The sequence below is a fragment of the Solanum dulcamara genome, chromosome 2, assembly GCF_947179165.1.
Source record: "Solanum dulcamara chromosome 2, daSolDulc1.2, whole genome shotgun sequence".
In the NCBI taxonomy this organism is placed as follows: domain Eukaryota; kingdom Viridiplantae; phylum Streptophyta; class Magnoliopsida; order Solanales; family Solanaceae; genus Solanum; species Solanum dulcamara.
This window is the reverse complement of record NC_077238.1, coordinates 4,995,699-5,008,658: the sequence shown is the minus strand read 5'-3', so window position 1 is coordinate 5,008,658 and position 12,960 is coordinate 4,995,699. Positions and strand designations below refer to the sequence as shown.

The window sequence follows — 12,960 nt, the reverse complement described above, 5'->3', positions numbered from 1 at the left end:
ATATTATCGGTCTGAAGTTTGAATAAAAGAAGAAAACTATCGAGGATTAATCAAAAATAATTTTTCTAGCCCTGAAAGTAAAATTGTGTATATCTTATTTTTATAAACCTCACTTATGAGATTACACCAATTTATTGTTGTTGTTGTTAGAAATGTGCGTGTGAAAGTCCATTCTTTTTTAATTGACGAGTTCTTTATTAGGTGGGAATGTCTTTGATGTTATGATTTTTGCCGAAAAGGGTAAAAAAGCTTTGGCCTTTAGTTCTCTGAACATCCTGACCTCCTTCACGGATCGATAAATATAAAATAGAATGATTTCAAGTACAAAAGCCATTGGTATATTGTGATTTAGATCCAAGAAGGGTCATGCAAGAATTAGGAAGTGTTAATTTTATCATAAGAGAAAGGGTGAGCGTTAAAGCTAGAACAACTCTTTCTCGCGATATAGTTAGAGCATGTTTGGATTGGCTTAAAAGTTGGTCAAACCTACTTAATAAACTATTTTCTGTTTTTTTAAGTGTTTGACTGACCAACTTAAAACCATTTTGTGCTTAAAATAATTGAATCTGTTTGACTTAGCTTATCTATAGCACCTTATAAGCCCAAATAAATAAGGAAAAACTACACCAAATAGACTAAGGGAGTAAACTATTTACTTAAACTGGACCTATCCCAACTTATTTACCCTGATTGGACCAAAAGCCCAAAGTAATTACAGCACTGCCCTGCCCCTTTTTCGCGTGACCAGGCCCTTGTCTGTTTTCGCGTGATCTTCATGATACTTTCAGAGTATATATATACGATGATGGTATCAAAAAATTATTGAGCAGTATTTTTACTGTAATGTTTTCTCTTCATGATACTATCCGAGTATATATATAGTCATATATACTCTGATGATATCAGTGATTAGTGGTTTTTTGCTCTTTAATAACAACACAATATATATATACATACAATATATTATGAAGGTATCAAGGACAATTAAGCATTTTCACTGCAGTGCTATTCAAATCTTGATATCTTCTTGATACTGTCAGAGTATATATATTCTATGATAGTATCAAGAAATAATAGAGCGGTGTTTTTCCCTTCATGATACTATTAGAGTATATATTATACTCTGATGATATCAAGAAAATGTGTAAACTCCTTTTTGGGCGTGAAAGTAATGGGGTATTCAATGACAAATAGTTTTCCTTTTTGGGGTATAACAATAATAATCCCCAAAAATGAGTTAGGCTACTCCAACTTATTTTTTTGGGCTTATAAGCTGAAAACAGTTTACTACTTTAAATAAGTCTAGCCAAACGGACACTGAGAGTGTTTGACCAAGTAAAAAATAACTTAAAATAAGTTTAAAATGACTTTAAAAAAGTTAAAAGCCAAAAATAGGACTCTTCCTACTTTTTATTTTTTAACTTAAAAGTCATTTTAGTTTGACTTTTTTTGACTTAAAAATTACCTTTTTTCAGCCAATCCAAACGGGCTCTTAGTCGAAAGGTTAAAAAAACACTTAAGGTTCATTCTCGAGAAAAGGCTTCAAGAATGCCAAATATATCCCCAAAAAGATTAAACACATTGCAACCAACAACCCAACTTTGAAATATGAAATAAACACAAAGTAGTGAATTCTTGTTGCAATTCTCATTTCAAGCATAGGCAACACCAACAACATATCCGGTATAATCCCACAAGTGAGGTCTGAAGATGCTAATATGTACGTAAACCTCACCCCTACTAGTAGAGAGGTGGTTTCCGACAGATCCTCGACTCAAGTAAAAGCATAACAAAGCAGTTCGAAAAAAAGAAAAAGAAACAGGAAGTAAAGAAGCCACATGCAATAACAAAGTTGAAGAAACCATAAACACTAGGCAAAAACTAAGGCACATTATAATAACTAAGTTGAAGAAACAACAAATCCACATTAAGTTATATCCCCAAACTGATGGCAATTAGGCAAAAACTCAGTTGCATCAACATTTGGTTCTGTCAATTCACATCAACTTCCAAAACGTTTGTGCAAAAGGATCATTGGTCTGATGAAAGACTCGTGAAAATCAAACAGGACGGGGATTTGGATGCTTATCCAACCTATATACAACTTCGGCCTTGGGTGATGCCTGCTGAAACTTTATCAGCTCAGTGAGTATTTTGACAGTTGTGGATTCTTCAACTAGACATGGCTCGATTAGAATTCTCATCAGCTCGGGAGACTTGGCCAGGGACTGTGCCATTAGTTTGCATTAGCTTAACTTCTCTGAGGTGATTAAACGTCACATCTGAGAAGTGTTCCACTTCAAGAGATTCTAGAGCTGGTATATCATGGTCATCAGACTCCACCTAATAAAGATGAAACAAAACTTAACTCTCTCAGCTTATTGATGATTTAAGGAGCACGGAAATAAGGAGCTACTACATAAAAAGCGAGAAAAGAGAACCTTAATTTCCATAGATTGTAAATTCGGGAAGCTTCGTATCAAGCAAAGGGCACATGAAACCTCGTTTGAGTCAGACAGATATATGCTAGATATGCGGAGATGTTTGACACAATAAAGATCATAAGAAAGCCTTGTTGGTACTTCACCTGCTCCTGCAGCAAAGAACTAGGAAGAAAATGCCCAAAAATCAGAAATGACTCAAAGCCCAAAAGACGCTCCGTGATTGAAAATGAATTAATTGCAACGAGGGCATGAAGCAACATTTATCTTGTCATTCAAGTGGAGGTACTCGAGGGCAGAGAAAGACTCAAAAAACTTGGCAATATTACATTTTCCTGCTCCCACATAATATTCCCTATGCGAAAGTGAAAGCTTTGCCAGACGAGGGATATTTTTTAAACAGACAGATCTTATATTGCCTGTGTAGTCAAAGGATCTCAGAATTGGAGCGCTAATTTCAATGACATCGCTTGAAGCACCTGAGATCTGCAGCACCAACTGCTCGAGCAACAACCAACGAGAGATTAAACGTTCAAGCAACTTGGAAGAAACCGTAACATCACGTAGTTCTAGGCTAATTAACCTATCAAATCCTTCGAAGGATGGTTGATCAGGTATTGAACAATTCTGGAGAGTCAGATGCCTTAACTGGAAACATGTGAAAAATGAAGACGGCAATTTGTATGGACGACCCCTGATTGGAAGTTTAAGAACAAGGTGTTGAATGGCATTTCTAGAGAGGAAACGTATCAAGTTGTCAATATTAGGACATGTATCCAAATAAGGAACGCAGAGGGTAAACTTTGTAACTTGTCCTGCATGAAAGATCAAAAAGTGGTTGATAATCTTTATAAGGTTACTTGTAATGTCATCTAAATCCTCCTCGGGTTTCCAGAGTGTGTGAGAAAGCGTCAACTCTGGAATTCTACGCCATATATATCTCCATTTTTTCGATAAGATACTTGTCCTCACAACATCTCGTAAAGGCAAACACACAAGAATTTCATCTATTACATTCCTAGGAAGGTCGCGGCGCGGCGCGTTCTAATTAAATCACTCTTCAATCTCCTCTTAACATGACGAAGTTGCATTCTTTACAAATACAGAGGACTAAACTGATTTGTTATTCTAAATTAAAAATCAAAAGATACGGAAACAGTTTTCCGTCCCATTACCATTTGCCTCTATTAAGCTTATCAAACTGAATTGATAGCTACACAATAAGGTGGGGAGGTCGAGGCTAGAAGGTTAGTATATAGTCGAGTGTTGTCATATTTTGTTTCTTTTTCTTCTATATATACTACTGTCTGTTGCTTGTATCTTAATATTTTGTTGTAATATCTTCTTTGCTACCATGCTTCGAATTCTTCTTGTATCCAAACCAGTCTTTCTACCCCCACACTCCACAAAGGTAGGGGTATTCTACCCCTCCCAAAACCCCACTAATGAAATTGCATTGGGTATGTTTTCGTCTATTTTGTCGAGCTAAGGGTCTATCGGCAGGGGCGGAGTTTAGGAGGTTCATTCAAACAACTTTGACGAAAAATTACACTATTTATACATAGTTAAAATTATATACGGTAGATGTCGAACCCCTTCAACTAACTCATGTATTTATTTATTCATATTTTGAACCCCTTAATTAGTAAAAATTCTGGCTCCATCGAAAACAACCTTTCTATCTCACACCCCACAAAACCCTCCCCCACCCACCCAACGAAAAATTGCAAAACCCTAATCTCCAAAAAGATTAATAAGAAATAAGCAAAAAATAATCGAAGACAAAATATTTTACCTTGACAAAAATTAAATAAATTATAAGTATTAGTTAAAATAAAATATAAAATATTTTTCTTATCTCACTTCAAAAAAATAATTATAAAATAAAATATAAAATATTTTTTTATTCCACTCCATCACTTACTCTCACCATACCCCTCCCCCCGCTCCCCCCCCCCCCCAATTTTTTAGTTTTAGTATTAATTTTTAAATCCGCCCCACCTAACCCTCCACTTCCAAAAATATTTCCCCATTTTGTGTTAGATATATACATATGATTTTAGGAAATTATTTTTTACTTGCCGCAAGATTTTTCTTAAAATACAATTTATTTATGTTATATTTGGTACGAAGTAGAAAAAAATATTTTTCTAAAAATATTTGTAAATATCTAATTTCAAACGAGAAAAATGTTTTAAAAAAAAAAGTAGGAGCGGAGGGAATGATGGGACGAGCATAATTTTTTTTTAAAAAAAAAAATTAGGAAGGAGGGGGTGAAGTATGAATTTTTTTAAAAGTATTTTATATAATAATTTTTTAAAAATAAAAGGACGGGGATTGTCGGGAAGGGGAGGGCGAGGGGGAGGAGGGGAGTTGATGGAGTGGGTGAGACAGGATGCTCAGGACACATCTAGGGTCCGTGAGTTCCTGAGATGGGTTCACAGGGTCTACACCCAATGAGGACCCGGAGAACTACATTGAGGAGCTACATAAAGTGTTTCAGGTGATGCATGTGGCTGATGTTGATAGAGTTGAGTTGGCCACCTACCAGCTCAAGGGTGTGGCCAGACCATGGTTTGATCAGTGGAGAAAGAATAGAGCAGAGGGTGCACCAGTGCTGACTTGGGCCGTATTTGAGGAAGCTTTCTTGGGTTGTTTCTTCCCGAGGGAGCTGAAAGAGGCTAAGATAAAAGAGTTCTTAAATTTAAAACAGGGCTCTATGACTGTGCAGGAGTACAGTCTCAAGTTCACACAGCTGCTCCGTTATGCTTCCGTTGGAAGAAGTGGGAGCTGAATTTCTTGATTCAAAGAAAGATAGAGTTGATTCTCTAACTACTCAAGCAGAGACAAGTTGGGCAGACTACAAACAAAGATTAACTGACTTGGGAATGTGAATTAGACAAACAGGCTTTTATGTAAACTTGGCTTTTATGGATGGTTTGAACTTTGAACTCGATGTTTGTTGCTTTATGATTCATTGCAATGGAAATATTCAAATGTGAACGTATTTTCTCTATGTTACCATAGATATTATTTTGAACCAACGAGAGGAATAAGACAGGGAGACCCTATGTTACCATATGTATTTATTTTATGTATGGAAATCCTACCAGAAATATCTCACTTGTTCTTTGCGGATGACCTAGTCTTCATAACTATGGCTAATGAAATAAATTCCACCAACTTAAAGAGGTACAAAATGATTTTTGCTCGCAATCCAGATAAACAATCAATAACAAGAAATCAAAGATTATTTTTTCTAAAAATTGCTCTACTGGAATCAAAAAGAAGCTCACGACTAAGCTTGATATATATTAAGAGTACTGGAAATGACTTAGGAAAATATCTATACATGCAGGGGTGGAGCCACCTTGTGGTCATCGGGGTAATTTGAATCTCTTTCAGTGGAAAATTATACGATTTATATATGATTTTATTTTACATGAATTGTATTAAAAACATTTATGATTCATTCTTAAGTTTTGGTTTTAAGCCACTGATTATATTGAGTCCCCCTGCTGGTAAAACTTGTGTTTGTTTAGCTTATGAAGTTAACGCATTAGCAACTGTTGTATTGATCTTTTTACTCTTACTTTTATTTTAAATCATTTTCGGTTATTGTATTTGCAAATGCTGGCTTATTAACAGGCTTCTATTCACACCTTCCCTTGTTCTTGTTTTTTGGATTAATTTTTTTGACTTATTAACAGGCTTCTATTTAGTGTTGGGTGTTTTTGTTTACTTTCCTAATATAATTGGATTTTCTTTTTCCTAAAAGGAAAACACAAAGTTTTTAATATTTGACTAGTCTTTTTTCTTGTAAAAAATGGTTTATGACTCTATAAATAGAGGAGGTTCATTCATTCTAACTTAGTAGCATTCACAATATAGTTCAGGGCTTTGAGAGTTTTGTGTAGAGGAAAACGGTGAGACACAAGTATGAACCACTTTTTATTCCGGATAAATCGTTTGAGGTTATTTCTCTCGATATTTTGTACTCTCATATTTATATAGTGAATTGTTCATCTCCTCTTGTGAAGATAGATCGGTTGACCGAACCACGTTAAATATTTGTATCTCTTTTGTTATATTTCTCATTTGTCTTCTTACTCATAGTTTCGAAGTTTATTTTACGATATTCCACATGACACCTGATTATTTTCGTCCCTAACATTCATACCCACTTTGGCATGATGAGTCCAACTGTATTGGATATTGTTGCTTTGCTAGGGCTTAGACCTTATGGTGAGGAGATTAGTGCAATCCTGGACATTCCAAATTCAACCTTTACTTTGTCAAAGAGCGAGAAAATTAAAAATATATCTTATGAGGAGTTTATCAAGGTCAACACGGAAAGAGAGGATGGTGTTGGAAGAACTGGGAGCAGAATTTCTTGATTCACATGTAATTTTCATAACTTTAATAATAACTAGTAACAATTATAAATAAAGATTCATTATATGGTATTATGACACATCAAAAAAAATTCTGAAAAAACAAACATAACTTTCTTTAAGATGAATTTGGACATTTCCCTCATCGTAATATCTCGAGGATCGATGAATCTAAACATTTTCTTTTGAGATACTATTTTCGTTTTTCTCCTAACACGATTTTATATATAGAATCGATAACATCTAAATTTTGGACATGCATGCCACACTCGTTACCAATAAAAAAGGATAGGCAAAATCAATTAATTTCTCAATTTTTGGAGAACTCTGTTGAGATGCGATAACATTTTTGAAAAGTTTGCATAACATAGGTTCAGTTAAACTCGCAAAATCAGCTCTAAATCAATCGGACCTTGTGAGCTGATGAGAAATGCTTGGCTGCAGATATCATAGTTTCCTCTGGTCTAAATGAACTACTAGAAATTGAATCTTTCACAACTTTGCTAGTATCATCATCTTTAATATAAAAGCACAAAAAAAATGACTTTAAGGAAGAAGAGAAATCACTATTTTTCTTCTTTTTATAACTCATTTTGTTTGGTTTCAAGGAAACAAGAACTTAGGAAGAGTAATTTTGACAAAGAATTGTGAAGAATAAAGAGCTCTCAAGTAAATATTGATTCACAAAGATATAAGGGGCTGATTTTTCTTGAACTGTTTTTGGATTTGATGAACTCCTTTATTATATAACATATTTATTCTTGGTGGCTAAGGTAATATATATTGAGAAGCAACAAAGCCTCTTCCTCTAAGCAATTAAATTTAGAAAAATATATTGTTAAAATGGTGTGTGGCAGTGTGGGAGCCATGAAAAGGAAATTTCCAATAAAGTAACATTGGTTACTTCTTTTCTTTGGACTAGACTCGCAATTTTTCCTTGGAAAACTATCAAATATACTAAAATATCAAATATACTAAAATAGGGAGAGATGTGAGCGAGACAAAGAAAGAGACGTGCTAGATAAGAGGAAGGCAAGCGAGATTCTCAAATACATGTGCATTATATACATGTATTTAGGATATCAGATATAGGGAGAGAGGCGAGCGAGACAGGAGAAAGGTGAGCAAGAAAGTCAGATACATGCGAATTCACTTGAATAAAGTGTATCTAGAACAAATTACACCTAATTTTAACCTTATATATTCGAGATACATGTATTATACGGACTAAATACATGTATTTGACATCCAAAATCTGATAAAATACGTAATATTATAAATTAGCATATATCTAAATAATTAGCTGGTACATTAATTGGGGGTTTTGTCAGTTACCCTTCTTTCTTCTTAGTAATATGACTCTTTTTTGTTTTGCCTGCACAAAAAGATTGTTGAGAATGAAGAGTACAAAATATTAATTAAAAAAAAAAAAGAGCTTGGATTTTCTGGAGGTATTTTATATTTGTTGAATTGAAACCCCTTTAAAAGCTAATTCCTGATGATTTGAATTTTTGAAGTTGTGATATTTGAAATGTGTAGTTGGACATGTATTTATTTGAAAAAATATAAAGTTTTGTGAGTTTTATTTTTAATTCCTCCCTCGGAAGGGTACATTTTTTTTTGCTTTTTTGGTGACTCGAATTCATAGCTTTAAGGTTGAAATAATACCCTTTTATCAAATTTTGTGAGTGGAAGTCCCAAAAACTCAAAAATGGGTCTGAGCAAGTTTTGGAAAACTTCAAAATATTTGGATAGGTTTTTAAATTTTGATTAAATTTCATAACTAAATAAATATTTAAAGATAATTTTTAAAATTTAATCTAAAATTTATGACCAGACACCCGCTAAATAGAGAAATTAAAACAACATTGCCTCTTCCCTCGGACAATGGAAATCAGAAAATTAAAATACCTGAGATATTTTATGTTGTGTGGCAGCCAAGAAAATATAAGGGGCCCAGAAAATAACTTTTGATAATGTCTTATTTTGAAAAATAATTGATTCTTTGACATAAAAGTCAATAAATGTATCACTAGAAAAATATTTTGACTTTTCTTTATATCTACGTGTTTGATTAAAAATAGAAGAATGTAAATTATATTATTTATAAGATTATGTTTGTGTATTCTTTTTTTTTTTTGGATAGATGTTTGTGTATTCTTGATACTGACACATAGTTACAATTGTTAATCACAATAAACATTTTTTGTTTGTCTTGGTTCTGTAATACTTAAGGTCTGTTTGAATATGATTCTAAGTAATTTAAAATTAGGTTAATTTGAAGTTAAAATTTTATTTGATTATGCAATTCAAATTTTTTAAATTATATTTTTTTTAATCATAAATCATAAATTTTTACAATTTATCATAACTATAAAAAAAAATTCAATTTTTTACACTATCTTATTAAATAAGCTGTCTTAATTAAATATCCTATGATATGACAAATCAACAATACGAAATGTTTTCTCACACTAAAGTGTCATAGACGGAGCTAGAAAGTAAGGTATGGTTTTAACAGAATTCAGTAGATCCAAAGCCTTGTATTTGTATTTAAAAATTCACTTAATAAATACAAATAATTCATTTAGAACTTAGAATACTACTAATTTTTTTTAGAATTTAGAACCCATAAACTCAAATATCTGGCTCTGACTCTGAATGTTCTGTGTCATCAAGACATAGTGCCAAGGAATACAAAGGATTCCAAGCATTTCTTGTTGTCTATATAATATCACATTCATTCACAAAATCACACATATGGTCATATGGGCATCGTACGTGAATTCAGAATATAGAGTCTGTAAAACTCAAAAAGAGTGTGATGATCTTCTTATATGTATACATTATCTGGAAAAGAGGGTTAACTATGGCGGTGACTGAGGGGGACTTGTTCTGTGATAAACAAATGACTTCGAACTTCAGGACATCCAAAAGAGGTGAACCATGATGATCTTCTTATATGTATACATTGTAAATCTTCTTTTCTCTGTGTGTAACATGTAGCTCAAGTCGAAAATAACGTATTCAGTCCACTCTAAATCAACCGAACCTTGTGAGCTGATGAGAAATGCTTGGCTGCAGATATCATAGTTTCCTCTGGTCCACATGAATCTTTCACATCTTTGCTATTATTATCATTTTTAATATAGAAGCACAAAAGAAATGACTTTAAGAAAGAAGAGAAATCACTATTTTTCTTCTTACTATAACTCATAATTTGTTTGCTTCAAAGAAACAACAAATTAGAAAGATTAATTTTGACAAAGAATTGTGAAAAATGAAAAGTTCTGAAACTCAATATTGATTTACAAAGACAAAAAAGGGTGTTTTTCTTGAGGTGTTTTAAATTAATGATGATGAACTCCCTTTATATAACATTTATTCTTGGTGTCCAAGGTAATATATATTAAATTTAAAAAAATAGGCATTTGATGTTGTGTGTGGCAGCCACGTAATGGAAATTCCCATTATATTACTTCCTATCTTAGACTAGTCAATGAGCTAGTTAGGTATAAAAATAGCTCATAACAAACAAATTTTTTGATAAATTTATTGTTAATTCATTATTAAATAAGAGTAGAAATGAATTAACCTTAATTTCTTTTTAGCAACGAAAGTTGCCCATTGCTAATTCCTACATTTTCACTCTATTATTCTTTAGTTTTTTTTCCTTTATAATAATAATATCTGAGTCAGTTTGCGAGCACTTGACTAATTTAATCTACTTATTCATAATTTTTTTTATAATAAATTCGCTAACGATATCTTACATGATTAAAAAAAAAAAAATACACCCTACAACAAGGCTTAAACTTACATCCCCATAATAATAAACTTGAATTTTGACCACTGATATCACAAAACTTATTATTTCTAAGAATATCACATAATATTTATATGTTCCATATATATATATAGATAGATAGATTTTCAACGAAGACTGAATGTCATCAGATCTATCTAAATCCAGCCCCTGACGTTGTTGGTCCAATAAACATTTGATTGGAAATTGACATCAAGTCTATAAACAATGTATCACCACAGATCTTTTTTGACTTTTCTTCACATCCTCGTGTTGGATTAATATTAGGAGAAAGTTAACTTTATTTAAGAATTATGGAATCTCAAGGCATATAAAAATGTTTTATATTCCTAGTCTTACTTTATTTGCCTTTGTGCTAAAATTTTCATATTTATACCAACATAAAGGATTGGAGGTGGAGTGATCATAAGTACTTTTTAAAATTTTAATTAAAACATTTTGTATTTGGGCATTAAGTATTATAGAGTTTCTTTTTGTAGTAAGTGTGAACTGAGTAAGTCTTGCTTAGACGTTGTTTTTATATGTATTAGAAAATCCATCAAACATACATAAATATATAAATTGTGAATTGCTTCTTGGTGAACAAGTCATATTAATTACTTAATTAGTTTAATTTAAGGTACACATTCATTGTTCTTTTAAAAGGAAGTCTCCCTCCTTTTTTTTCTTTTTTCTTTCAAGCACTAGCCAGTGAAAAGAAAAAATTAGCCACTTTTGACTAATGAGTTCTAAGAAAATTGTGGATTCTTAGAACCCGTTTGGTAGGCAGTATTAAAACAAATAGTTCCTGGATTAAAATTTAGTCCAACAAATATATTATTTGGTAACTTTATTTAACTTAATTCATGGATTAGTCATGCATCATATGCGGTCTTATTTTATCTTAGAAAATGAAGAAATAACTACTCCAAGGTTTAACAATCCTTAGATAAGACCTCTAAATAACTAAAATATCTCTTAATCCCTTTTTAAATTTCTTTTGCAATTTGATGTCTTTTTTATTTTTATCGAAATGGTTATAAATGTTCTTTTTAATTTTCCAAATCCGTTCAATATAATTTGATGATTTCACAAACTAATATTTTTTCCATGTTTGATTTGCTATATTGGGTTGAGGTTTTGGTTTTTTTTTAATACGCTTCAAATATTTGAACATTAAATCTATGTTAAGTTTAAGATAGATTTGACCAACAAACAATTAGAAACACACCGTACTATCAAGGATCTCCGTAGTGCCACATCACACCTCAAAATTAATAATAATTTTTTATTGTATTTTAGTATTAACTTGACTAGTTAAATGAAATAGAAAATCATACAAAAATTCAAGGGTATAATTTTAAAGAAGTTTTTTGTATAATTTTATCCTCAAATAATTCAATTGAGAAAACAGCAAACATGCGATAAAATTATTCTCTCCTAGCTAGTTAGAAGGCTACGAAAAAATAATATTGTCCGATAATTATCTACCTTGACCCAATTACTCGAAATAGAAAATCTCATAATAATTCAAGAATATAATTAAAAAGAAGTTTTTTGTAGAGTTTTAAACCAAACACAAGATTAGGTGGAAATCAATGAACCAAACATTTGATAAAAAATAATCCATACAATATTAATAACTCCTGTATTAATAACTCATGTATTACTAATCCCCGCATTACTAATCCTTGCGTTATTCATCTTTGTACCAAAAGACCCCTTAATGACCAAGCCAAGCTTACTAATGGTGTATGTTGTTAGTCCAATAAACATTTGATGGTGTATGTTGTTAGTCCATTCTCACCACAGATCTTTTTTGAGTTTTCTTCACATCCTTGTAGGCTGCATATCGGTCGATTCAGTTCGATTTTAAAGTTTATCGATTTAAATTATTGATTATCGATTTATTGAAATGTCAAACCGTTATAGAATCATTAAGATATTGATTTATCGGTTATTGATTATTATCGGTTCGGTTATCAATTTAACCGTTAAGATTTGATACCAAAAAAATCATTGAAAATCACTTAGAAACAAGGTTACAAACCAAATGAACCATGCAAACGAGTTGAGAAATTGCGTCTTACTCAAAACCAAATGTAAAACATTGTATAATAACAAAGAATTTGAGATAATAAGAAATAAAAGTATGAAAACTAAATCCTAAGTGAAGGACTTCATATACCGAATGATAATAAATATAAATTATTAAGTTACTATTGGATTATTGATTAACCCATTAGGAAAAAACCTTAAACTGTTAAGAACTGATAACCTGATAATAAAAAAATTAAAATCATTACTGAAACCGCTAAAT

General features: G+C 31.9%; 1 protein-coding gene across 1 annotated transcript; it reads right to left on the bottom strand.

Annotated features, from left to right (window-relative positions):
* Positions 1–2,172: 2,172 nt before the first annotated feature.
* On the bottom strand, positions 2,173–3,797 carry LOC129879661 (FBD-associated F-box protein At4g10400-like). Its single transcript, XM_055953532.1, has 4 exons — positions 3,746–3,797; positions 2,703–3,256; positions 2,442–2,606; positions 2,173–2,343 (listed from the first exon to the last, which is right to left on the bottom strand). Exons 1-4 carry the CDS (start codon positions 3,795–3,797, stop codon positions 2,173–2,175), a joined length of 942 nt encoding a protein of 313 aa, XP_055809507.1.
* Between the last annotated feature and the right edge of the window lie 9,163 nt (positions 3,798–12,960).

What these genes read in the sequence shown, in the direction of transcription:
- LOC129879661 (XM_055953532.1), bottom strand. Translation starts at nt 3,797, where the DNA reads ATGGTAGCAAAGAAGATATTACAACAAAATATTAAGATACAAGCAACA. An exon ending in TAAGATACAAGCAACAGACA is followed by an intron (nt 3,257 to 3,745) that starts GTAGTATATATA and finishes TCTTTCATGCAG; the next exon opens with GACAAGTTACAAAGTTTACC. An exon ending in ACTTGAATGACAAGATAAAT is followed by an intron (nt 2,607 to 2,702) that starts GTTGCTTCATGC and finishes TTTTCTTCCTAG; the next exon opens with TTCTTTGCTGCAGGAGCAGG.